Genomic DNA, 23503 nt, shown 5'->3' on the forward strand with positions numbered 1-23503 from the left:
TCTTAGAAGGAAGCTGCAGATGCAGTGAGAAGTATTAATGTTTCAGTTGTTGGGAACATCATAGGACAATCGAAGTTACAGTTAAAACAGTGGTAGGACCACCAAAGGGCATTTTATGAGGCACTTCGAAAATATGTAAAAGAGACAGTACAACGAGTTTAATCAGTAAAACAATATAGCTTAAGTTGCAAATGAGACAGAAGACTACTCAATAAAATTATATTAAAATATTATTTAATCATAAAATAGAATTACAACTGTAGTTTATTAGGATGAGAATCTTTTTAGCACAGCAGAAAAAGTACCATCATATATTTAAAGTTTAAAGGGAGAAAAAAGATCAGTTTTAAAATATTCCATGTATTTCAGCAGTTTTTCTTCCTTTCCTGATGAAATATTATAATGGTGTTGTGGCTTCCAAGCAAGAGATGCTGAACACCAGAATAAGACCTTCAGACATGTCTTGCCTACGTCAGCCCTCTCTAATGCATTCTGAAGAGTGCATTTAACCTGCAAATGGATATGGTGGAACTCCTTTCACGCCCAGTCCTGTTATCTGTTAAAACACAGAGAAAAAAAAAATAGAGTGATAATTCACCATTACCAGACACTTGGTTTCCTTACAAAACTAGACATGCTTTAATTTAGAAAAGGACTGTGTCCTCCAACTTGACATCCTACTATATTTTGCACACATCAGCTCATCACAGACTGGAATTTCAATGCATGCTCTTTCTCTAAAGCTCAGTAATCACAGGCCAGAGTGCATTCCCCAAACCCTCTTCTCTTCGATACTGCTAAGCCTTAACTCTGCAGTTCACAACGTAATCTTTGGCATGCACACACAAAGAGCAGGACTTTATAACAAATCCCAGTGGAACAATTTTTTAAAGAGATAATTTCCTGATAATTAACTAGAAAGTAAATAAAAGCAGATGCTTTTATCTGCCACTGATTAAGACATGTAAGTATTTACCTATCCTTTCCATAAATAGAAGATGCAAACAGTGTTGGGAGAGGGAGAAGTATAAAGAGATGATTGCATAGAAATTTTGCACTATCAGCATTGGTACAAAGTTTAAACCCCGAAGTATCTTCAAATCTCTAAATGTGTTTAACTTTCTGCGAGAGGAACAAAAAATACAAACAACAGCTTAACATATATGACCAATGTTCCAACAACTGCCTTTTTCCAGCTTCCCACCACTGCCAACTGGAGTTCTGCTACCTGAAAAAGTCAGGAGTGAAACAATAGCCTTCTGAAATGAAAGGAGGAAGTATCATTCACCTTGAAAATCCCACCAGCCTGCGGTTGCCGTGAAAGCCACTCTTTATCCATCCCATCACTGGCAGAAGTCACAAACATTTCTGAATAATCCTTTCCTCCAAAACAGCAGGAAGTTGTTTTGTCTACGGGAAGTTTCACAGTCTGGAGTCTTTTTCCTGGAGGAAAACATGCATGACATTTCCTGTTTGTTGACTTAGAACAACAAATTTAAACAAATTATCACAAATAACCGTGGTGGAGCCAGATGTTCTGCAAAAGTGGGAACCAGGGCTGGGGGAGGTCCCATCCTGACTGACGAGCACCATGACAGGGAGAAACCAGACTTCTGTGAACCCTATTGTTGATGATGCATCATTTGACAAGTTTCAGTTTCAGGTATCACCAACAAATCCCACTTCAATCCCAGCTTGTCCTCTAATTAAATACTAACATCCACAGCACAAACACGTATCTGAGCTCATCATCTAAGCTGTCCATGGAGTCAATGGAAATGGGATAGAATTCCTCTCTAAAACAGGTCACATGAATCACGCCCTAGACCTGCTGACTTTTCTACTTTTAACTACAAAGGCAGCCTGGAGCGAGCAGACCTCGTGCAGCGTTACGCAGGCGTACCTCCTGCTACACCTCTACTGCCTGCGGTTAAGGAAGATTAATTCCTAGAAGCTTTTCCTGAAATTTCAATAGTCTTTCAAATCAAGCTTGCACAAAACAGGGATCACGGGACATGTGCAATGTTCATAAAAAAACAGCACTACCAAAAATAATACTATTTATTATGCCAACAAATAACAACGGTTTTAATGAGGGTAGTGAACACATTGCCTCCAGCCCTAACCAGGAGGCTGTCAAGACATCTTGCAGCAGATTTTTCCAAAATTTCTGCAACTAACTTTAGTGATGTGTTGAAATAGCAGGAAGGTAACTTTGATATTGGGAACCTAGAAATTGACTGACACCAAGTCTAGGAGAAAGTGAGTAGGAAGGGCATTCAAAAGGAAAAATCATGGACTGTAGGAAAAGGGGCATGAGCCCCAAAGACAAGGAGATAGAACCTGGTTGCAGTTGTAGAGTGCTCTCAGTGGATAACAGCCTGGAAGATATCATTTACAAATCTCTGAGGTGTCTCCCTGGAGTTTCAAGAAAATCTGCACCTGGATGCTCTACAATCTATCTGGAGTATTACTCTCTGTTTGGTCTCTGTTGAAGAGACAAATATAGCAAATCTTTTTGACACTATAAAAGTCAAATTATATTGAAAATAATTAGGAAGAACTATAAAATATTTAATTGCAGTTTAGATTGACATGAGGAAAAATTTCTTCACTGAAAGCATTGTCAAGCATTGGAACAGGCTGTCCAGGGAAGTGGTGGGATCATCACCCGTCAAAGTATTTAAAAACTATGTAGATGTGGTACTTAAAGACATGGTTTAGGGGTGGACTTGGCTGTGCCAGTTGATGGTTTGACTCCATGATCTCAGAGGTCTTTTCCCGCTTTAATGGTTGTAGGATTCCAATCTACAAAATAAAACTAGCAGGTCACTAAGTGACCAGAAGCTATGACAAGACTTGGTAACATGTACATTAGACACTCCTTGAGTCCTCTGCAAACTCCAGGGATAAGCCATCAGCCTTTCCCTGGAGCTCATCCTCAATCTAAAGGCAGCAGCCACCTCTGCTAAAGAAGCTGAGACCTGAAAAGCTGCTTCGCCCTGAACCTCAAAACCTTCACTTAGGAAAGATGCCAAACAAACAAGTTTCCTGGTCCCATTGCCCTAAAAACAAAGTCCAGGCTTTGTTATCATTGAAACCTGAAAATCCCTCACGTGCTTTAAATGAGCTCTTTATTGGTGGATGTATCTGCAACTGGCTGACAGCCATTCAAGCCACACTTAATGGCTACTGTGCATTAAAAGAGGCTCTCATAGAATTCTCTTCGAACAGGACTGGGTTATCGCCCTAAATAAATACAATTCATTCAGAATTCAACAAATTGCAGATTTTAGAAATCACTTCAAATTGATAGCATGAGAGGGCAGGTAAGCATGAGATATTCAGAAAAAAAGGTGGCTCTTTTTGACATGGACACCTACCCTGTGAAACTTCACAACACTGTTCTCTGCAGGTGCTATGACATGGGTGAGGGGAGAGAGAACAGGTTCAGGAAAGAGAAGTACACTGAGAAATGCACAACCCACACATCAGTACCTCATCCATCTGTGAGCATAGTTAAAGACTGGGAGTGCATTAGGGATATGTACTCTGCCATCAGTATTCTTGCTATCCCTACACATCTGCTTATGGACACTATTCCTTCTAGCCTTCCCATATGAAAACACCTCCAAAAGGGAGAAGGAAAAGGAAAATAAGCAAAAAAAGGAAGGAAAATAAAAGGTCAGACAGGAAAAAGGCAGAAACAGTGAACCAGAGAGGAAAAATTACTGAATCTACTACACCAGGAGGGTATTCAGAGGGCTGGTGATGTCACCAAGGAATGCTCTGCCCACCAGAGTGAGAGGATGTGGGTCCAGAAACAAGTCACAGCATTGCTGGCATCTCCCAACTGGAGCTTCCTTCTCCTAGGGCTGAGGTGCAGACTCTGCACAACTGGAGAAGTCCTACAGGTTGGCAAGACTTTGGATGGGTACAGATCAAAAGGTGAGGGGGACAGTAACAGTGTCCTGTGGGACTTGTAATAAAAGCCAGTAGGGTGCCCAAAATAACACACTAAGCTGAAGAAACAAGAAACAAGAAACCTCTACTCAAAAATGGTAGAGGTTTCCAGCAGAGTCAGAAGCAAGGCTGGTGCACATGTGCCAGGGTCTGCTGCACACAAGGCACTGGCATCCCTGAATCCACAGTCCCACAAAAACCCCAGGCCTTCTGCTAGGCTCCAGATGCACCCCAGTGCAGTTGCTCTTCTGCTGCATGATGCAAACTTGTGCTGACAAAATCATGCTCCCATTCTCACTCAATGGCCCCTTGCAGCCAGTGTGGTTCAGTTTCCCTTAAGTGCTTTACATGTGTTCTCTACCCAGAGTAAATCATCCCTGGCACATCACTAGAGTCCAAATGAGAGCAGCAATGAACAACAGACTCAGACAATGGGCACACCCAAGACATTACTGTGGGAATGATAAAATGCTGTGGAATTCATTAAACATTTTTTAATTATTTCATTGCAAAACTGATCGTGCAAGTAAATTCCAACAATAAAAAAGATGTTGCTGGCATCGTTGTCCCATGGGACTTGTTATAAAATCCAGCAGGCTGCCCAAAATAACATACTAAACTGAAGAAATAAGACTCAAAAACAGTTTTAAGTCATCTTTCCCATTTATAAATGAAATAAACACTGGTCTTAATTTTGGAGGATGCAAGAGGATGCTAACTCAAAAAATTCTCAAGCAGAATGATGGTCTCCTTAGCAACTTTATCTTTCCAACACAACAGATGCTGGGAACAAAGGAGACATATTTACAAAGGTAATTTTTGAGAGCAGTGACATAAAATTGTTTGAAATTATAAGAGAAAAGCAAAAAACAAAAGCAATAAAAGCAGTTTTTTAAAAAGAGCAGATATACCATTTCTTTGAAGTAAAAAAAAAAATGCACCCCACACTCTATGTTTTTATTTCTTCTTTTGTTTTTGTTTTGTTTTGTTTTGTTTTGTTTAACACAAAATTCCAGCCCATCTTTTGCAAGGACTTACCTGTCTCAGGGTCAAGGCGAATCACTCTCCCACCATCATAGCAAGCCACCCAGAGTTTGCCTTCTGTGTCAATGCACATCCCATCAGGAATGCTCTCCTCTTTTTCCAGTTTGTATATACTCCTACGGTTGCCTGCAGTGTAAAAAAACCACAGAACCGAGTGAGACAGTTGTTAAAATTCTTATCAGTCACAGCCCAGCAGAGTTATTTGTACTGTTATTTTCAAAAGCTGTGCTGAGGCCCTGAGTTTTTTTCCCATGAAAGAAATAGATTGTGTCTGCTGCCCTGCTTGTTTCCTGAGACAGTTGTTCCTCAGCATGAAAGCCTGTGGATCAGTTTCAATCCATTGAAAGTATAATCCTTCTTTCTGGCATTCATTTCTAGCACCACTTGTGTTCCCTACTTACAATATTAAATGAATAACTGAATAAATTCATGTTAGATATATTCATAAAATTAATTACTTGTCTTAAAAGCAGTTTGAATTATTTCAAGTATGGGTTGCTCCAGCTGGAGACTTTTCAAACAGTTTGCTGGAACGTGCCAATAATCACTGTTTCAACACAAAACTGACCTTCAGATCTATAAACTGAGAGCTTACATAAACACAGAGTTGGGGGAGGGGGGAGATAAAGCAACAATTTCAAAGGCATACTATTGACCAAAAAACAAACAACTCTATTTGAACTTTTATCCACTATTAGTAAAGCAAATTAAACCCAACTTTCCAACATTGTTTATTTTATGCTCTGACAACTTCAATGTTTCTCATATGCAGCAATATTTTTAATGAGTTTCCTTTTTGCTGCTGGGGATTGTCAGACTGCCCAAAGAAAGAGCGAGCGAGAATGACTGAGAGAGAGAAGTACCCTATTTCCGAGGAAAAAATTCAGTTCTAAGCCATAGCAGAGAGACACCAGGACAAGGTGCTACATCCAAAATTACTTTAAATTCAGAGTTTTAAATCTAAACATCGAATTGGTTGGGTTCTTTTAAAGCAAAATACTGCAGCCTGTGTACTCAAAAGCAAATTACTAGTCCAAGTCACCAGAATTTTTCTTTTGCCCAAGCTTGTAGAAGCCCTTAAGGCTTTGTTTTGTTTTAAATTAATGAAGGAAGATTTGAGTTACTGCTACTGTTGTTGCCATGTTCTTTCTGTAGAATCTTCCTTGTATTTTAAAACACAAAACAGGGTGAAGAGTGAAAAAGCATCTAGAGAAGATGGCAGAGGTTTTGTGCAAGACTACAAGCTTGCTGTCACTTTGTCTGTGCTGCCAGTAACAAGAAATGCAGCCACAGGAAGAGATAGATGAGATACACTTTGTCCTTTTTACTGCAAGATCAGATACGCCTTGTGTTTAGTAACAGTAGTACAGATAGCTACTCAACGTGCCAATTTAAATACTTTATAGTATTACCAAACGACCCTGACTGGTTTGAGCCAGGAGCCTACGCAGGCACAGACAGAGGTTAATATGGCTTCTGTCCATCCCCCAAAGCTCTGATCATCTCTGTGTAATAACCAGAGCAGAAACAAACATCACCACCTTCAGGCACGAGCACTTGTTTTACAATACAACCATTCATACCAATTTTTCCAGTTTGGAGGTCATAATCAAAGGCATCCACCGAGTAGGACAAGCTGTCAATGTAAAAGAAGGTTCTGTGATCCAGAGACCAGTCCAGGCCATTGGAAATGTCCACCTGGTCAAAGTGCTTCACCACTGAGAGGTCGGGGAAGAGCGTGTACAGAGAGCCCTGGCGTCTCTCCAGCACGGCGGGACGAATCTCCTCTGCCATTGTACCTGTGCACAGCCAAAGGGGAAAAAGCAGGTTCAGAGCAAATGGACTCTTCCCCAGGTTTGGGGACAGCCTCTCACTACCACAGTGATCACACTGCCAGCGTAGAAAGGGGGGCTTCTGAAATTTGAGGAAGAAACTGAGTCAAAAGCAAAAGAAAAAGGCAGACTTCCTAAGTGCTTGCTTTTAGCAGAAGGTGGCAAAACACAGCCTTTGTTCTTTTGTTGAATATTTGTGCAGCAGAAATGGTGTGCAGCGTGATTCCTGCAAAATGTTTTATTCAGTCACTCGTATATTAAGACAGGTGTGGCCAGCATTTAACTTACAATAAATCTTAATGCCTTGTAGAGCTGAGAGAGTGGAAAAAAATTACCTCCTCCCTCAGAATGAGTCTCACACTAAAGCCTCTTTTAAAGCAAATCTCATCCTTACACGCTGAAGTTGGCAGCTGAGACTGGCTCTTGAGAGGCTGGGTAAATGCAGGTTAAGTTAGGTCTTGGGACTGAATGACACAGCAAAGCACAGAATGGTGTTTTAAAAATCAGGAGGACAGCATCACAGCTGAGGCTGGAGGGTGCCTCTGGACGCCATCCAGGATCACCCCCCGCTCAGAACAGGGTCAGACACCACAGGTTCCTCCCACCAGTGTTGGGCACTGAAGATCTCCATGGATGAAGACTCCATACTCTCTCTGGACAACCCGTTCCACTGTCTGGTCACCCTCAGTAAAAGAGTTTCCTTATGTTCATACAAAATTGGCTGAGTTTCAGTTTGTGCCCACTCCTTCCGGTCTTTCAGGTGCCACCACTGACCAGAGCCGGCCTCCATCTCTTTTACTCCCTCCTCAGTCAGGTACTTGTACATACAGGTGGGATCCCCTGAGCCTTCTCATCTCCAGGATGAATAGTCCCTTAGTTTTTAGAAATAATATTCTGAGGTATGAAGAACAAACCACACAATATAATAAATTTCCCACTGGAAAAGTATTTTCAATTGGCACCCCTCAAAACAAGCAGCTGACAGGAAGGAGGCAAGGCCAGTATCTTAAACTAGGCAGGCTCAGTGTAGTCAGCCTCTTTTTAACAAAATAGTCCAGATTAGATAGTGCCCAGGTGATATAAACAAATTTGTAAATGAATTTAAGCTCTGTTTGAAGACAACAAAAAAAAATCCCCACCATTTAACTGTGAAGGAACACTTGCTGCATCTACAACTGATCGCTGCATCTTATCACCAAAGCCCAGCAAGCACCAGAGGGAAGAAAGAGACTGCATACCTGCAAAATACCTCCCTGCAGGATCCACCTTCCCATCATTGAACCGGGTGTTTGCTTTATCCTTGTCCACTTGAGTAATGGTGGTTACCAGCTCCTCTTTCCATTTCAAAGCAGCAAACCTGGTTCCTAGGGTGATGACATAATCCCCAGACTTCCGGAGAGCCACGGAGCTCACAGGAGCATCTGGAAACGGGGTGAAATTGAAAAGTGAGACGCGCTAGGAAGAGACATTTCTTTCCTGCCCACTTTAGAAATGCCAAATGAAATCAGCAAAAACACAGCCAAGAGTATCAACCTACTTTTCTACCAACAAAACTGATGTTTAAATGCATAGAAACAGATTATGTCACGTGAACTTGAGCATTACCACTGCTACCAGGAGCCATAATCATTACCAGCACCTAGTTGTGCTAGGTGCTTTATGGAAAAAAAAAGTATAAAAGGGGGGACAGGAACACATGCTTTTTACAATAGCTTACTGTGTGGGTTCCCCTCTCTCCAAGGGAAAAATCAATTGCCACAAGAGCTCTAGAGCAAGGGTGTTTATTTAGCACAGCTCCTGTGTAAATGAGTCGTGAAGTCATGGAGGCAGAGTATGTCTGCACTGGGACAGGTCACATGGGGCAGGAGAGACACCCCCCATACCACACTCTGCTGTGCCACTCAACCTCCAGCAGCACCAAAAACACACCAAGGAGTGGCAGAGCTCCCCAAGAGCTAAAACAAGACACTCACTTTCCATTATTTCACTTCAGCTATTATGCATAAAACCTCAATTACAGGTTATTATAAAGGAATTAGCAAAAAAAGCCAGTGAGTGCGAAGACAACATTTCTGTAAAAGCCTACAATCAGATGCAATCTAAGGAATAATAACTTTAGGCAGGGCAACCAAGTCTGGCATAGTATTTTCTATAAATGGGACTAAGCACTAATTTTCTAATTTAAAACCGAAACATCTCTTGTGTTTATAGCTTTGCAGGGCTATAATTAGGTAATACTTTCACAAACACTTATAACCACCACCAGCCACCACTGGGTGACAAGAGGAACTGCTCCTTTCCAGCTGTTTGCTCATGGCTCACAATGCCCCTTCCTTTGGAGCCCTGGCAGCAGTACCACCACGACAGAAATCTCAATGCTATTTGCCCATCTCCAGCACTGGAGATGAACACCTGACTGCAAGCTCAGCTCTAGCAGCTGAGCCTGCTGGTGGTCTGGGCTCGCTTACACTGGGGTGCCACCCCTTCTTCCCATGCCAGCACAGAGGGCAGCAATGTCCCCTCAGCCGTGTGTGGCACCTGCCACATGTCGTAATTTTGCTGCTCTTCAGATTGCCAGTAACCACACTAATAAAAGTGTTTTTCTGCCTGTATCAGCAGCAGGGGCTTTCCTAGCAGAGCACGGAGTTGCAAGTCCACTTTTGCTCTCCCAGGAAAACTCCATGGCTTGGTGGAGTCCTTCCTCCTGGGCAGCACCCAGGGCATTCCTCCCACCCTGGGGGGAGCAGCCCCCAAGCACAGCTGTTCACTGGCAGTGTTGGACATCCAGGTGCCCCTGCAGCCACAAGAACAGCTCCACACCTGCCTGACAAATCACCCCAGGGAAAAGGGGTGCACGAGGACACAGCCACCCTACTGTTCACTGCACAAACCAGCACAAGGAGTGCCTCTGCCTGTACACCCAGCTCAGTCTGCTGTGACTCCAAAGGGCTTTGTCAAAGCAGCATCTGCAGGAATTGATTGATTTGCAGCACCATCGTACACCCAAGAGAAAACTGACCATAAGGTCTCCCCTCCAGGCCCAGTCATGCAGCTATGGTGTTCCCCCTGTAAAGTTATAAAGGGCATTTGAAGTTGTTTCTAAGCACGGGGTTGTTGCAATTCTCTTACTAAAAACTTTAATAGTGAATCATTTCTCTTTGGAAGTTTCCACTTTGGAAGCCTGCTACTATAATCTCATGGCATTCTTTGATTGTTCAGGGGTTGTTTTTTTCTTTTAAGTGTGACATTCCCAAAGACACAGCTATTTATCATAACTATTTTATTAATAAAGAGAGGAAACAATTAAAAAAAAAAAAATAGGAGCTACTTCAGCTTTTGTCCCTTCCACATCTCCAGAGAGGCAACAAGCAAAAGACTACACCTTTGAGAGTAGATCACTCTGGGGGAAAGGCAGGGAGAAGCACAATCCCTCAGCTAAGCTAAGAGGAAGTAAGTTTGGGAAGCAACACTTCCAAAATCACTATCAGGCCTTCTGTCATCTTGAAACTGGCAACTACAGTAATTTGGAAGGCAGATAAGCCCAGATCAGTTTCTAGTGAATAATGAATAATGAATCTAGCTTATAGGTAGACAAAATTGATTTTCACCAAGTGCTATTGAACATGAGAAAATAATAAATTGTTCTGAAACCACTCAAGGAGCTGTCTTCCAACACAAATATTTACTCTATCACATCCAGCAGTAAATCTGCAATCCTTTTGTAATGTCAATTAGCATTTCTCTTCCTTTAGGAAAAAATATTCAAACCATTGAGACTCTAGCTGCTAATACCACTACCTCAAAAATATCAACTTCTTAAAGCATTACTGGAAATCATCTTTCAATACAGAAAATGTTATGAGCATTGATCATTGACATCAGAACTACTACAGACACCAACAGAAGAACTTTACCTCTGGGACAAAGTACGAATAAAAGAGAGTGAGCTGAGGACAACTTACAGGGAAAGGAAATAGATGAAACATAACCCGGTACTAAAAATCATAGGAAAGTCCCCAGGGCTAGGTCTGGTCTGTGTCTAGTGTCTCCCAGTGCGCTGGCAACCGAGGAAACTCAGGCCATAGGGAAGGGTGTCCAGATCTAAGCACCGTGCAGCCGCCGCGGGACACAGCCCGAGTTCCAGCACGCAGCTCCCGCACAGCGGGAGGCTTTTCCAGGGCTCCTTACCCACGGCAATGGCCTGTGTTTGCCGGGTGAGCGGGCTCCAGCGGCACACCTTCCTGCCCGTGATGTCCACGAAGAGCAGCGCGCCCTCCCTCTCGTCCCACACGGGCGACTCGCCGATCCTGCAGCCCTCCCTGGCCACGCACTCGATGCTGACAGATGCCATGGCCTGCAGGGGAATCGTCACCGCGTTACACCGGCTCCGCCGCGGCCGGCGGGGAGCGAGCACCCAACGGGGACGGGGGAGAAAAGAGAAAAAAAAAAGAGGGGGAATGATAAAAGAGAGGGGGGAAATTAAATAGGGGTGCGGGCGGCGCAGGGAGGCAAAGGCCGCCCCGCCGCGGGCCCGCCCCCGCATGCCCGGCTGCTGGGGCGCAGCGTGTGTGCGACCGTGTCATGTACACACAGGCGTGTGCGTGTAGCTGCCTACCTGCCAGCCTGTGAGCACGGGAGAGAAGAGCAGCAATAATAAATATCAACAACTCATAATAACAGGAAGCGCTCCCCCAGCCCGCCCCGGCCGTACCTGTTCCCAGCGCGCAGAGGAGCGCTCCGCCGCCGCTCTTATAGCGGGCTGGCAGCGGGGAGCGGCCGCGCCTGCCTCGGGTACCCCCGGCAGGGGCGGGCTGGGCTGCCGGGCCCTTCGGGATCCTCCTCTCCCTGCACGGCCAGCGCCAGGAGCCAGCGGTGGCGGCTGTCCAAGCAGCAGCGGCTCTGCACCCCTCTTCCAAGAGCTGCAGGGAGGTAAAAGAGGGAGAAGAGCTTTCTTACCCACTACGGTGGCCGATTTTCTCAGCCCCCGGAGAGACTGATTCCCAAAAGGCTTGGTTTCTCCCTGCCTTCTTGCTCTGTTGGAGGTGGCCACAGAGACTTGGCCCTGGCTTCCAGCACCAGGGATCCTTCACAGCTCCTGCAGCAGCACCTTGGTTACCCAGATATCCCGGGCCTTCAGTGTGCCTTGTCCTCTTTTAGTCCCCAGGCTGTTTCGTCTCAAAAACTTCCGAAGGCAGGAGGCAAACAGCTGGCAACAAAATTTGCAGATAGAGTCGTCTGTTGCGCCTGCTTATCTCTATGCTATGGCCACTACATCTCCCAGGCCTCAAGTCTCAAAGCAGTGGGTATTTTTTTATCCCAGGTCTCCTCTTCAGCATCCCGTGACATACTGCCTTTTGACTTGGAATTGGTGTTCCCCACAGGGATCAGTGACTTCAAGTGGCTTCAAGTGGCTTCAGTGGCCTCGTGTGTCTCCGCCTGGAACCTCAGGAGCACAAGGGAGGCATGGGCTGACTTGCTGCTGTGTCCCCACAAACCAGAATTAACTCAGCTGCTCCAAAGCTCACCTCTTCCCCATCCAGACTCTGGTTTCCAGCTGGCTTATGTAGCAGCCCCATTTTTCAAGGGGCACTGCACACCAGTGATCCCATAGCACCCCGCAGGGTCTTTTAGAAGGTAGTCCCCACACAGCTCCTCTTAGAGATTTTATCTGTTCCTTATCATACACCCTCCTTGCAGCAATTGTCTCCTGGTGAATATTTTTATTTGGTTGCCTTTATTCATAAAGCAGCTGGTCACAGCCTGGGCTTCACTTGCTACCATTTATTTCTATTAGGGGTATCTTTGGAAAGTTCGTGGGCTACATGACCTTACTAACACGTGCTTCATGTAGGCTTCTTCTGATGGAGTACTGATGTGATGTTCATTAACTTATTGTCACCTTATCTGAGCAGTTAGACTTCTATTTTATAGGCTTCCATGGTATTCCTTCAGTGCTTGGCGTTGAATTACTTTCTCTTTCTGTCCTACTGCTGCATGTACAACAAATAGCAGGATTTCATCTCAGACCCAAGGCAAGCAAATTATTAGCAACAACCAACACAGAGAAACATTCAGGAAAAAAGTGCCACAAGATGGAAAGAAGATTCAAGAAAAAAAAAAAAGGCAAAGAATCAAAGAACTCATTAAGTACAATAAAGAACAATTATTGCTTCTTACAAAGCTTAGCCACATTTACTGCTCTGCCATTGTTTTTGCACACTACAAGGCCATTTGGGATACAATGCAAGAGCTTACTGAATCCAGTAGCAACAGGAGATACACCCTCAACCCACCTCGCCAGTCTCTGTTCCTTGCTGACTTAAGCATTTGCCAGCATGGTTTGGAGGCATCAAAACAACCTGTGTGCTGGCACACACCTTGGGAGAAAATTAACAGCTTCTGTAAGCACTGGGTTACAACACAAACTCTGTGCCATGTGCTTGGAGCTTGGATCTCTAGTTACATGGGACAGCACCCCTGCTTCATCTTCTCTGTATTGGCTAATCCAAGCTTGTTGAAAGGTAGAGCAGGGAGGAATCCATGGTGGGGTGCCTTCACAGAGAGCATCAGATAAAGTCTTCTGCCAGTACAAGTTCACCGTGGGAGAGAAGAGCACAGAAGAGGTGGCTGCCAAAGATTGTACTGCCTTGTGCCTTCCCACTGGGAACTTCCCAGCCGCAGAGTCTACTGTGTAGACAAATCTGACTGATAGGGAGCTAACACAGCACCTCTATGGATTCCACAGAACATGCTTGGTAGCTTAGCATTTATACCACATGGTAGGAGGGAGCAGGGAAGTGGAATTCTTACTTATCTACAGCCATGAAGAACACAAAGAGGAGATCTGTGATGTGGGAGGCCTTGTAGGAGGAAGTCACAGCTCTCCCCCAGCCTGAAGATTCCCTCAGCCTGCCAGAAGATATTACCCTTCTTGCCAGTCAGGAAACACTCAGCAGTTCTGGAGAACAGCCCAGAGCACCACAGAGATGGAAAAATCCCCCCACCCTCAATGACTGTAGGCAAGAAGAGGTGCTGGACTATTTCAGGCACTATAGAGACTGGGTTTTACTTCTGCTCATTCCTGGAAAGTTGCTGTTGTTCTTGTCTTCTTTTATGAGCCCGATCCTGCCATTTCTTCATCTTTAGAGCAATCCTTATCTTTATCCTTCCTTACTACTGTGAGTCCTCCTTCCTGCTTGAAGGTGGGAGAGCTCTAGGCCTTATCCATGGCTGGTGTGAAGTGCAAATGCTGTGTATCAGCTGTCTGTATCCCAAGAGCTGCCTGTGTCAGGCCACCTCAGCAGATGGGCAAGGTACAACTGAGAGCAGGGACTGTGCCAAGGGCCATGGAGCCACTACCTCGGTGCAAGCCCGTTAAATCCATTAGGGCAACAAGAGTGGGCATGTGGGAATTCTCCACTAGCAGATAATACTGCATTTGGGGGTGCACAGATGGAGGGACAAGCAAAAAACACTGCACAAGAGCAGAGGTAGAAACATGAGTCACTGCCATCAGTCCACTGGAAAGGCTGAGTTGGCACTGCCATGCACTTGTTTGCAGCCAAGCAGAATTCTTGGAACTGGCTTGTGTATCCAGATCAAGTTTTATTTGTTAGCAAGCAGCAGGTAACTCGGGAAGAGATCAAACTGCTGAGAAGTTTCAATTGTTTACTAGTCTGGATGGTCACAGTTGTGTATTTAAACATGATAAAACATTTGCCAAAGTACTCCATTTTCCTGTTTGCAAATGTCTGCTTGGGAGAAGGTGGCACCAGCAGATTTGTGCCCATTGACTAATTTATGTATCTAACACCACTGTCACACAAGTTAATGCAGAATGGATTAAGAATCTCAGACAGGGAATCTTTTCCACAAAGGATTGCACCAAATCACCATCAAGTCATATTGAAGTATTTAGCCTTTAAAAATCAGTTTTCACAAGAATGACAATTGTACCTGTTACTTATTACAGTTTATTACAAAGACTTCTTTCAGCACAATTCCTTCTGTACAGGCCACAGGCTCATGAGAAAGCATCTCTAACTTAAGATTACAATGCTTAAGCAAATGTGTGGCCCTTCCCACTGCAGCCAGCCTGCCCAGTGCTTCATGAACACCCTCACACTTTCACACTTACACCTCCAAGTTCTTTGTCATGGGAGCACCAACAAGCGCAGGTTTCTGCTGCCTGAAACTGCCTCACAAATCTGGAGTTCCCAGCCTGTGCCTCTCCAGACCTCAGCTCTGTACTGGGAGTAGTTGGGCAACAGGGTGCTTCAGAAAGCATTCTTCAGTGGAGCACAGCCAAGACGTTTTTCATTAATGCCTTACTTTTCTGGTCTTTGCACCCCATGTGACCTGGATTTGCATTTTGCTTGCCTCGGGATAAAAAAAAAAAGAGCATTGATATGTGCTTTAGCAGCTGCAAAATTATAGTCACAACAGAGGTCATGCAACAGAGCCAGGACTTGAGGGAAAGGCAGCATCTTTCATTCAAATAACTGATCTAGCAACAGTGCTTTCAGTGTTTGCAGCTTACAGGCATGCAAATCCTTCCTCTGGCCAAATCAAAATTAAATTTCAAATTAACTGCAGATTTAGGGTGACTTCACAGAGCTTTAATTTAAGATGTTCAACCAGACAATTTAAGGAGTCTGGTTTATGTACTGGCCATTTGTAAAGAGTGTAAACTACAACTTGCTTCTGAATATCTGCATCACCTGGCTCATCCAGCTTTTCAGCCTCTGTGCTTCCCTTAACCAGGAGAGATGTCTGGCTTGTTGTATAATGATTAATCAGGAAAAAGATGAAACAATGCCCCTACTTCATTTTAGAGGAGACAACAGAACAATAGCTGAGCCAATTTTAAGGAGGGAAAGGGCTTTGGTCAGGTTCCATTCAACCAGATGCAAATGGAGCCTAAAATGCCAGTGCCAGGGGTTCCCAAACTACTCAGCACCACCCTTCTGAGATAAGGAACTACAAAGGAATGCAAACAGACACTGCGGGTTTTCAGGTGAAGTGGGTGGGCTAGTCCAGAGGTGTTTTTCCCCATCAGATGACTCATTCCCTCACCAGGGCCTGCATTCCCCAAGGTATAACCAGAGCCATTTTCCCAAGTGGCATGTAACATTTTTTATAGGTACTACTCTTGAAGTCTGTCATAAGCTCAAGAGCTCTCAGATGACCAGGAGATTTCTTGATGGCACCTTCCTTTTATGTTGCTGTTGAGCAAAGTTTTAAATTCTTCCTCAGGACACTGGCCCACTGATTTTATGAGCAGAACAACTCTGGAACTATTATGGAACTTGTGTCCTGCTCCCCAGTGCTCTTTCCTCGGGATAGGGTAGGTGGGGCAGTACCTGAGGAAAAACAACAGAAACCGGAAAAAAATGTCTTCAGGACGTTTAAGCCAAAAGAAACCATGAAGGTGTCATTATGGAACCTCCCCAGAGATTTAAAACAATGTATATCAGATTAATCAGCCAAGGTGAGGCAGATATCCAGCTCCAAGTCTGCTGAGAAAGCAATGGAAGGCAGGGAGGGTCTGCCCAACCTGAAACAAAAGAAGAATCCCAGAGAAAGGGCAGGGCAAGGTGGATCCAGGAGGCTGTCCCAGACAGAAGCCTGCTGGAAAAAGAAAGATTATCTGGAAGCTGCATACACAGAGGCAGGGAAATTAATGAGCAAATATGCAAAGCTGCTTCTCCTACAACCACGTGGTCACACAAATTTAGCCAAGCTCTCTGCAGAGGGGTGAACTTGAGGAACAGAAACAGTCATGCACATCCGCTATTTTCAACCAACTTACCCAACTGCTTTGTAACATTTTCTTTCGGAAGTCTGTGCTTGCAGTCACTTTAATCCACCTGCCACATCCCAATAGATGCACTCACTTGGTTAGGAGCAGAGCCTGACAGCAGTTATCCCAGAATCATCTCTGCAAGAGGTAAACACTGCAGTTTCACCTCAGGAATGGGAAGTGTTCAGCCATGAAGCTGGTGTAAAAGGGAGGTTCAGAAGCAGCAGTAGCAAGGCATCTGTCATGAAACCAGAGCCCAGAAGTCTGTGTGTCCTCACTTCTTCCTAAGGAAGCCACATTGAGGCACTTCATTGTTTTCCATCTCTGCCCTTCCCCGGTATTTTTCCCTTGCATGCCAAGCTCCCCAGTTGTGCAAGCAGCTTTTGTTCCTTAATTCGCATCAAAAGCTTATTTTCTTAATAGATGTGTCAATTCCCTGCAGTGCTAAACCTTTACAAGTTCTGGGATCATCCAAATTCCCAAGATCAGAATGAGTGGTTTCACTGGATTACCTTCGCAGCTCACAGAGGCAGGCTTGGGCTCCCTCCCAGGTATCACATCCACACCATGCGTCTGCAGCACAGCCTGCACATCCAGGCCAGGTCATCAGAGCGACCACATCAAAGTCAAGGGAATGTTTCAGGCTTATGTTTAATAGCCATACACTTGTCAATTTCTCCTTCAATCATTTGGGATTCGTGGTGCAAAGAGAACATTCCACAAGTGATACACACAAGTTATAACTGAGAAACATTTCTTTTAGGGCAGAAACAGAAATAACATAAATACAGAGATGATGATGCTCAGAACCACTGTGCAGCCTTTAGTCCTCGGCCCACGTTACCATCAACAAGTGCACTTAGTTATTTGAAAAGACTACAAACAAATAGTAGCTGTTTCCAAATTAATGGGGACACCAATCTCCTTCCTTGGTCCTGTCTTTCCTACATCCCAGCCACAAGAAGACTGTTTGTGGAGAGGGAATTAGAAGCCACCAGTCAGAAGGTCACAATAAGGAAGTCTGTTGCTGGTATCTGTTGCAAGATGCCTTTAGGGAAGAAGAAATCCTGGTCCTGAATAACAACAAACAGTCCAACGCTAACTGCTTCTTCATAGTGCTGGTTTTTCTTCCCTTCTGTCTGCAGCTTTACTGACTTTTCCCCTTTTTTTACCTCCTGCTTGCTTTTCAGCTGAGGGATTTGGGCTCCATTTCACCCAGGCTTTCTTTAGCTACAGCTCCAACCTGCCTGGAGCCACCTGCTCAGTCACTCCAGTCCTTAAGCCAGTCCCCACAAGCGTGTTGCTGGCTGCTCAGCTTTGACTCACTCTGCTGCTGCCGGAGCCATCGCAGGCAGGAGGGTCACTGCTGCCTGCAACACCCACATTGCAAATCCCATTCTTCTTGAAGGCTGCCAGCTGCAGAGCCAGTCAGAGCAGGAGGGATGCTACGATCAGTTGTGCAGCTAGCCCAGCACCTCCCCTTCCACCTTCTCATTTTGCCTTCTTCCCTGCTCTAGCCCAGGGAGCAGGTCCTCTGTGCCAGCAAGGTACCTCACAGCACTGGCCTGTGGGAGCAGGGGGAACTATAGCAGAAGGTCAGGTAAAACCCACGTGAAGCTGACCAGGAACCCAGTGCTGACCCCCTCTGTCCTTTGCACGCAGGCTGGTGGGTGTTCAGCTGCGCACGTCTGCAAGTACAAGAAGAGGGATCAGACAGAAGGCCTGGCTATGGCTCTTCCTCTATAACTCACTTTGTCCGACCAGGGAAAACCAGCCATACTACAGCATAAGCAAATACATTGAAAAGGGAGGCCAGGACAGCAAATGGTCTGTTACATTTGCTCAGCTAGGCAGAAACAAAAGCCAGGCTTGCACTATTTGCTATACACAGCAAATTAGTGCTCAGCGACTCTTTTTTAGGAGGCTGAAGGGGAAGGGTTTTCCTGGATACTTAACTTGTTAAAGTATTGCCAAATCGGCAGAAATCATTTACTCCTGGTGGACACAGTACTGATGAGTTTTACAACCTGCCAGACACAGAGGGTAAAGCCCTGAATAAATCACAACAAATGGAAATATTGTTAGCAGTTTCATAATTTAATGAAAAAGTACTTGTAAAAAGGGGACATCTGAAAAAGACCGAGTCCATCTTGGAAAATTGAATATATATATATTTATATATATAAAACAAAATGCAAAAACACAACAAAAAATTGACAAATAAGGTTAAGAGGTAATACTTCAAACAGTTAGCCACCGAACGCACAATAAAAACTAGCAAATGCACTTTGGGGACAATACTTGAGAACTACATAACCAAGGGCTCCTTCATATGTCTATTAAAATCATGTAAAAATTAGCAAAACCATTGCCCAGACTGGAAACAACAGAATTGATAACCCCAGAAGAGCAGAAACACTGAGTTTTGCTGAAGCACCATTTTCCCTCTCTTCTGTCATATGCTTCCAGCCACAAAATAACATGAACACTTTGCTGACCTCCCAGATAAGTGTTCCCAACAAAAGCTTCATAAAATTTCATGGCCAGTGAGAGAGGATTACTAATAAATATCGAAGGAGAACTAAGAGAATCAGAACCAGAATACAAATGAACAGACATTTGTTTACTTATTCTGAATGACCCATGGCTTAGAACACAAAGCATTTCCCATAAAAATAAAATATGTGGAAACCTAAATTGCTACTGCATATTTACATAAAAAGAAATAATTTTGAAGATACAGCTCTAGAAAGATCAATTACACAAATATACATAAAATCAAGAAGTAAAAAAAAAAAAAGTAAAAATAAAAAATTAAGATGCATGAAGCAAACAGAGCAGATTGGCCAAGTATACTTTTTTAAAATGATTTCACTACTGAAGAGTCCTCCAGCCCCTGACCTGCTAGTCCTATTGCAGCTAGGGAGATTTCAAAGTTTAAAACAAATCTGAAACTGTCATTGCCATTTCCCAACCTAAAAGCAATAAATTAAAACTATGAAGCGAAACTGAGTTGCTGTTCAGATCCTGCACAGTTATCTTCACAGTGTGGGGGGAACACCTTTTTGTTTGTAGACAAAACTCAACCCTCAACAGAGCTGTACAACGTGCCCTACACAACCTGTGGGTCGTTTCAGCCAGTGATGTGGGGACAGAGGATGTTGCGTGTTTATGAAATGTACAGCATTTCAGACAAAAATAGTGCAGTAGCTCTGTTGATCAACACAACGCCATCTGTAAAACAAGTTAGTTTGCATTCAAACAGAAATCCCCTGTCTTTGAAACAAACAAAAAGGGATTCATTCCCTTCTCTTTTCGACTCCTCAGTCAGTACTGGCTGAAATGTAATCACTATTTAACAACTGCAGATTTTAAAGGACATACAAAAAATGTGTTAGACTGGGAAACAGCAACTGATCCAGAGGTTGAAAAGCAGCGCAATAAAATAGTAGATTTTCAGGAATTAAAAAAAAACCCATCTTTAATTAAACCATCATAATCTAAATGATGACTGGCTAAAATTTTACAGACCTAGATGCCAGAAGACTCCTATGCCTGTGTTCAGGCAACTAGGGTTGAAAATTTGCACCTGAAAAAACAAAATTCAGCTACAATTATTTCTAATTCAGCTGACTTTAAAAATACCAGGTAAAAACACCTCTGGATATGAAATCTCAGTTTCAAGAGGAACCTGGCATCACCGGTGATTGCCTAAATGTAAGTGTTAAATAGCATTTTTCTTTGAAGTAGTACATCTACTTTTGTAAACACTATCCACAAAACTAGCCATCTGTACTTGTTAGCTGGGTAAAATATTTACAAGTGCATCCCACAACAAGCATCTATGTACAGAGATTAAAAAAACTGAAGTACTAGAAGTCGTATATTTACAAAATAAGCGAATTATTGTGAAGAGAAACACAACCTTCAGCAAAAGCAGGGAATGGGGGGTGCATCTAGAGGTCAGCTAGTTTGGCAGCGCCAGCAACTCCTGCTTCCACCCTCTGCAGGGAGCCTGAAAACGCCACTGCAGTTCATAGCCTCCTGCAGAAGGGGATCATCACTTAGTAGTCACTTTGGGCCTGATCCAGCAGAGCACACCGGCATGTGCTCAGATAGCTGAGCACAAACGCTCCCGGGGGAAACCAGCAGGACTTTTCACGTGCTTAACTTCCTAACACATCCGCAAGTGCACTGCTGGATCAAAGCCACACTGCAGGTGCCATAACAGCGCAGTTTCAGTGTCTCCGTTTGCAGTCTCTTGCAACACCTTAGAACAATGCAAGGACTTCTTCAACACCTGTCCACCACCATGACACTGCCTCCACATGAACACGGTGCCTTGCACTTAAGCTGGCAAGGGGGAAGCAGTTTCCTGAATTTTTGCACAATCAACCGCTTTGTGCTCTCCCAGATGTTACCCTCTGACAAAACACACAATTTCCATGACTGTGGATAACTGAGCTAACCTTACAAAGACTGCAAACCAATTCACAGTTGAACAAAACTACTCTGATTTCTCTCCCCTCCCCCATCCCCTACTGCAGCTCTTCCTAAATAGGTCCTAGACTATTTTCTGGAACCTTTTGATGCTGAGCTTTGCACTGGTACACCGGAATACATAAAGGCTGAATTACCCCGTGGGGGCTTCTAATCACCTTTGTACCGAACTGTGAGATATCATATTCTTTTTGTTTCTATTGTGACAGTCTCTTCCAAAGTCCTTACTTGGGCTTTCTCTCTCTGAGCTACTTCGTCTTAACCTCACTTGTTCTTTGTTTTCATCACTTTCTGCTTCAGAGTCACTCAACTCTAAGTCAGGACAGTACCCATCATTGTCCTGGTATGGAGCACCTTCAAGTGTCTGCTTGCTCCACAAGCGATCTTTTGTTGCAAGTCTTCTCGTTGGTTTTTCACAGCACCGGAGATCTTCCGTGGTCCTCACCAGACTGTTGGTAGCCTCTTTAAAGGACCGGCTGAAATGTTCTATGGTGGATTTGCGGAATCCACTCTGGCTGGCCAAGTGAGCCGTGAGCACGGACTCTTGTTCGTAGGACGTCTGGCTAGAGCTGTCTCTCTGGCTCACATCTCCAGCCCTGCCCATCAGACCATTGGATTTGGACACCAGCCTTGAGTTCTCCTGCTGCACCCGCCCGTTCCCAATGGAAGACTGTCCATGTAAAGCAGCCTGGAGCGCTAAAGGCTTCCCAGAAGGCTGGCCCCGGTGAAACTCCATCAGTTGCGTGGGACCAGAATCCTTTGCCTCGCTCCGAGGCTTGCCGATCCCCGCCAGCAACCCATTACTTCTGCTGTCGTGCTGATACCTGGCATAAGATTTGGCTTTAATTTCAAACGATTCCTTTGACATTGGCACACTCCGTTTGCTGTAAACAGTGCTGTTGTTGTCAGGAGAAAGCGGTCTGTTGCCAGGCTTCAGCGAGTTATTTTTGCAGTCTCCCAATGCTGATTTGGGCATTTTTAACTTCAGGGTGATCCTGGGAGGTGGGTAGAACAGTGTGTTCTCTAGTGCACTTGTCAGGGTATGGCCTACAGGAGAAAGAGGTGAGGAAGCAGAAGAAAAAGAAAAAAGGCTTTTTTTAACAAGCGTAATTTCTTTTGCCATCCATAACAAGCTTTATAATCCATTATATGGTCATGCAACAGTAAGAAGCATTTGCAAATAATTAGTGTAAAATTATTTTAGGACACTAAGGAGAAGTTGGGATAACCAAACTGTTCCAAATTATCCACCGCTTTGGAATTTAGGTAAGCATTTAAATATTTCCATTAAAAACAACAATGTGCCTTTTTTACGGGGCTTTAAGCCAGTGAATTGAACCAGTTTTGAGATATGACTGAAGTTGTTCCAACAAAGCTGTTAAAAAGGTTCATATTCGGTTTTGGATGAAGAAAAAACAATGCTTCAAACTGAGTTTCAATTTGGACTTGGTTCAACTCTCTGCTTTGAATTATAAAATTCTCTAAGCTTTAAAAGTCTTTTTACCTCAACATATGAGTTGTTTGCGGTAATACACGCATACAGTGCCTACTGCAAAAATCAAGCTACTATAATAAGTATTAAAAAGCCACTTGTATTTGTAAAGGTATTAAATAAACTTATTAGGCATTTCTAATAACATGCATTTACACAAAAGTAAGGAGCTTCAGAGTGCCACTGCTCCATAAAGTACTAGTCTGATCTAAAACAGTTTAAAAAAGCAAACCCTTATCAGTACTAACAAAACATATCCATGTTTCAGGGACAGAGGAAAAAAACCACAAAGATTTCAACCTAAACTGGCCAAGTATGTATCTCGACAGACCAGAGAGATCATAATTTCACACAAAAACAACCAGCTGCCTTTCCTACCAAAAAAGAAATCCCACTAACTACACTGGTACGAGTATGCTCTTCCTCTTTCCAAATGCTGTGTTCCTTATTTTAAAAAGTTGCTGTAAATGCGAAGGACAGAGTGGGGCTTGGCACCTCAGCATTCCCAAACAGTTACTAGTCCCTATTAATACCCAGAGTACTTAAACTCTTTTAGAAGGAAGGAGAGCAAATACTAGTCCCTATTAATACCCAGAGTACTTAAACTCTTTTAGAAGGAAGGAGAGCAAATGTAGATGGCAAGCTAAGAAATCTGCGCTGCTCATGACGTGCACAAGGCACATGAGAACAGCAGCAATTCCCATCAGTCACTCTTTGTCTTGCCTGAAGGAACCAACTGGTGACAGCAAGCAAAAAAGTCTCAGCTGGAGAACCAACCAGCGGGGTAGAGCTTGCTGTGGGGAACCAGTGCCACACACCAGCAGCCCAACAGTGCAAAAACCTAGAGATCACCAGCAGCTCATTTCTGCT

At 44.1% G+C, this 23503-nt stretch overlaps 2 protein-coding genes across 9 annotated transcripts in view; both read right to left on the reverse strand.

Annotated features, from left to right (window-relative positions):
• Positions 1–212: 212 nt before the first annotated feature.
• LOC132323776 (regucalcin) lies at positions 213–11691 on the reverse strand. 3 transcript variants are annotated; one of them, XM_059839413.1, is made up of 7 exons: positions 11551–11691; positions 11028–11193; positions 8078–8260; positions 6591–6806; positions 5002–5133; positions 1289–1443; positions 213–556 (listed from the first exon to the last, which is right to left on the reverse strand). In XM_059839413.1, the coding sequence occupies exons 2-7, from the start codon at positions 11188–11190 to the stop codon at positions 506–508; spliced, it is 900 nt and encodes a 299-aa protein (XP_059695396.1). In that variant the 5' UTR covers positions 11191–11193; positions 11551–11691; the 3' UTR covers positions 213–505. The 3 variants fall into 3 exon arrangements, with proteins under 3 accessions (XP_059695396.1, XP_059695397.1, XP_059695395.1); XM_059839414.1 differs by lacking the exon at positions 11551–11691 and adding an exon at positions 11455–11547; XM_059839412.1 differs by lacking the exon at positions 11551–11691 and having other exon boundaries at positions 11028–11398.
• Positions 11692–18719: 7028 nt separating this feature from the next.
• The window catches only part of JADE3 (jade family PHD finger 3), a 65565-nt gene continuing 60781 nt past the window's right edge, over positions 18720–23503 (reverse strand). For all 6 annotated transcript variants that reach the window (XM_059839420.1, XM_059839415.1, XM_059839419.1 and 3 more), the window contains one exon: positions 18720–22188. In XM_059839420.1, the coding sequence (XP_059695403.1) occupies positions 21296–22188 (893 nt within the window). In that variant the 3' untranslated portion in view covers positions 18720–21295. The remainder of the gene's footprint in view (positions 22189–23503) is intronic.

The sequence above is a fragment of the Haemorhous mexicanus genome, chromosome 2 (genome assembly GCF_027477595.1).
Source record: "Haemorhous mexicanus isolate bHaeMex1 chromosome 2, bHaeMex1.pri, whole genome shotgun sequence".
Classification (NCBI taxonomy): domain Eukaryota; kingdom Metazoa; phylum Chordata; class Aves; order Passeriformes; family Fringillidae; genus Haemorhous; species Haemorhous mexicanus.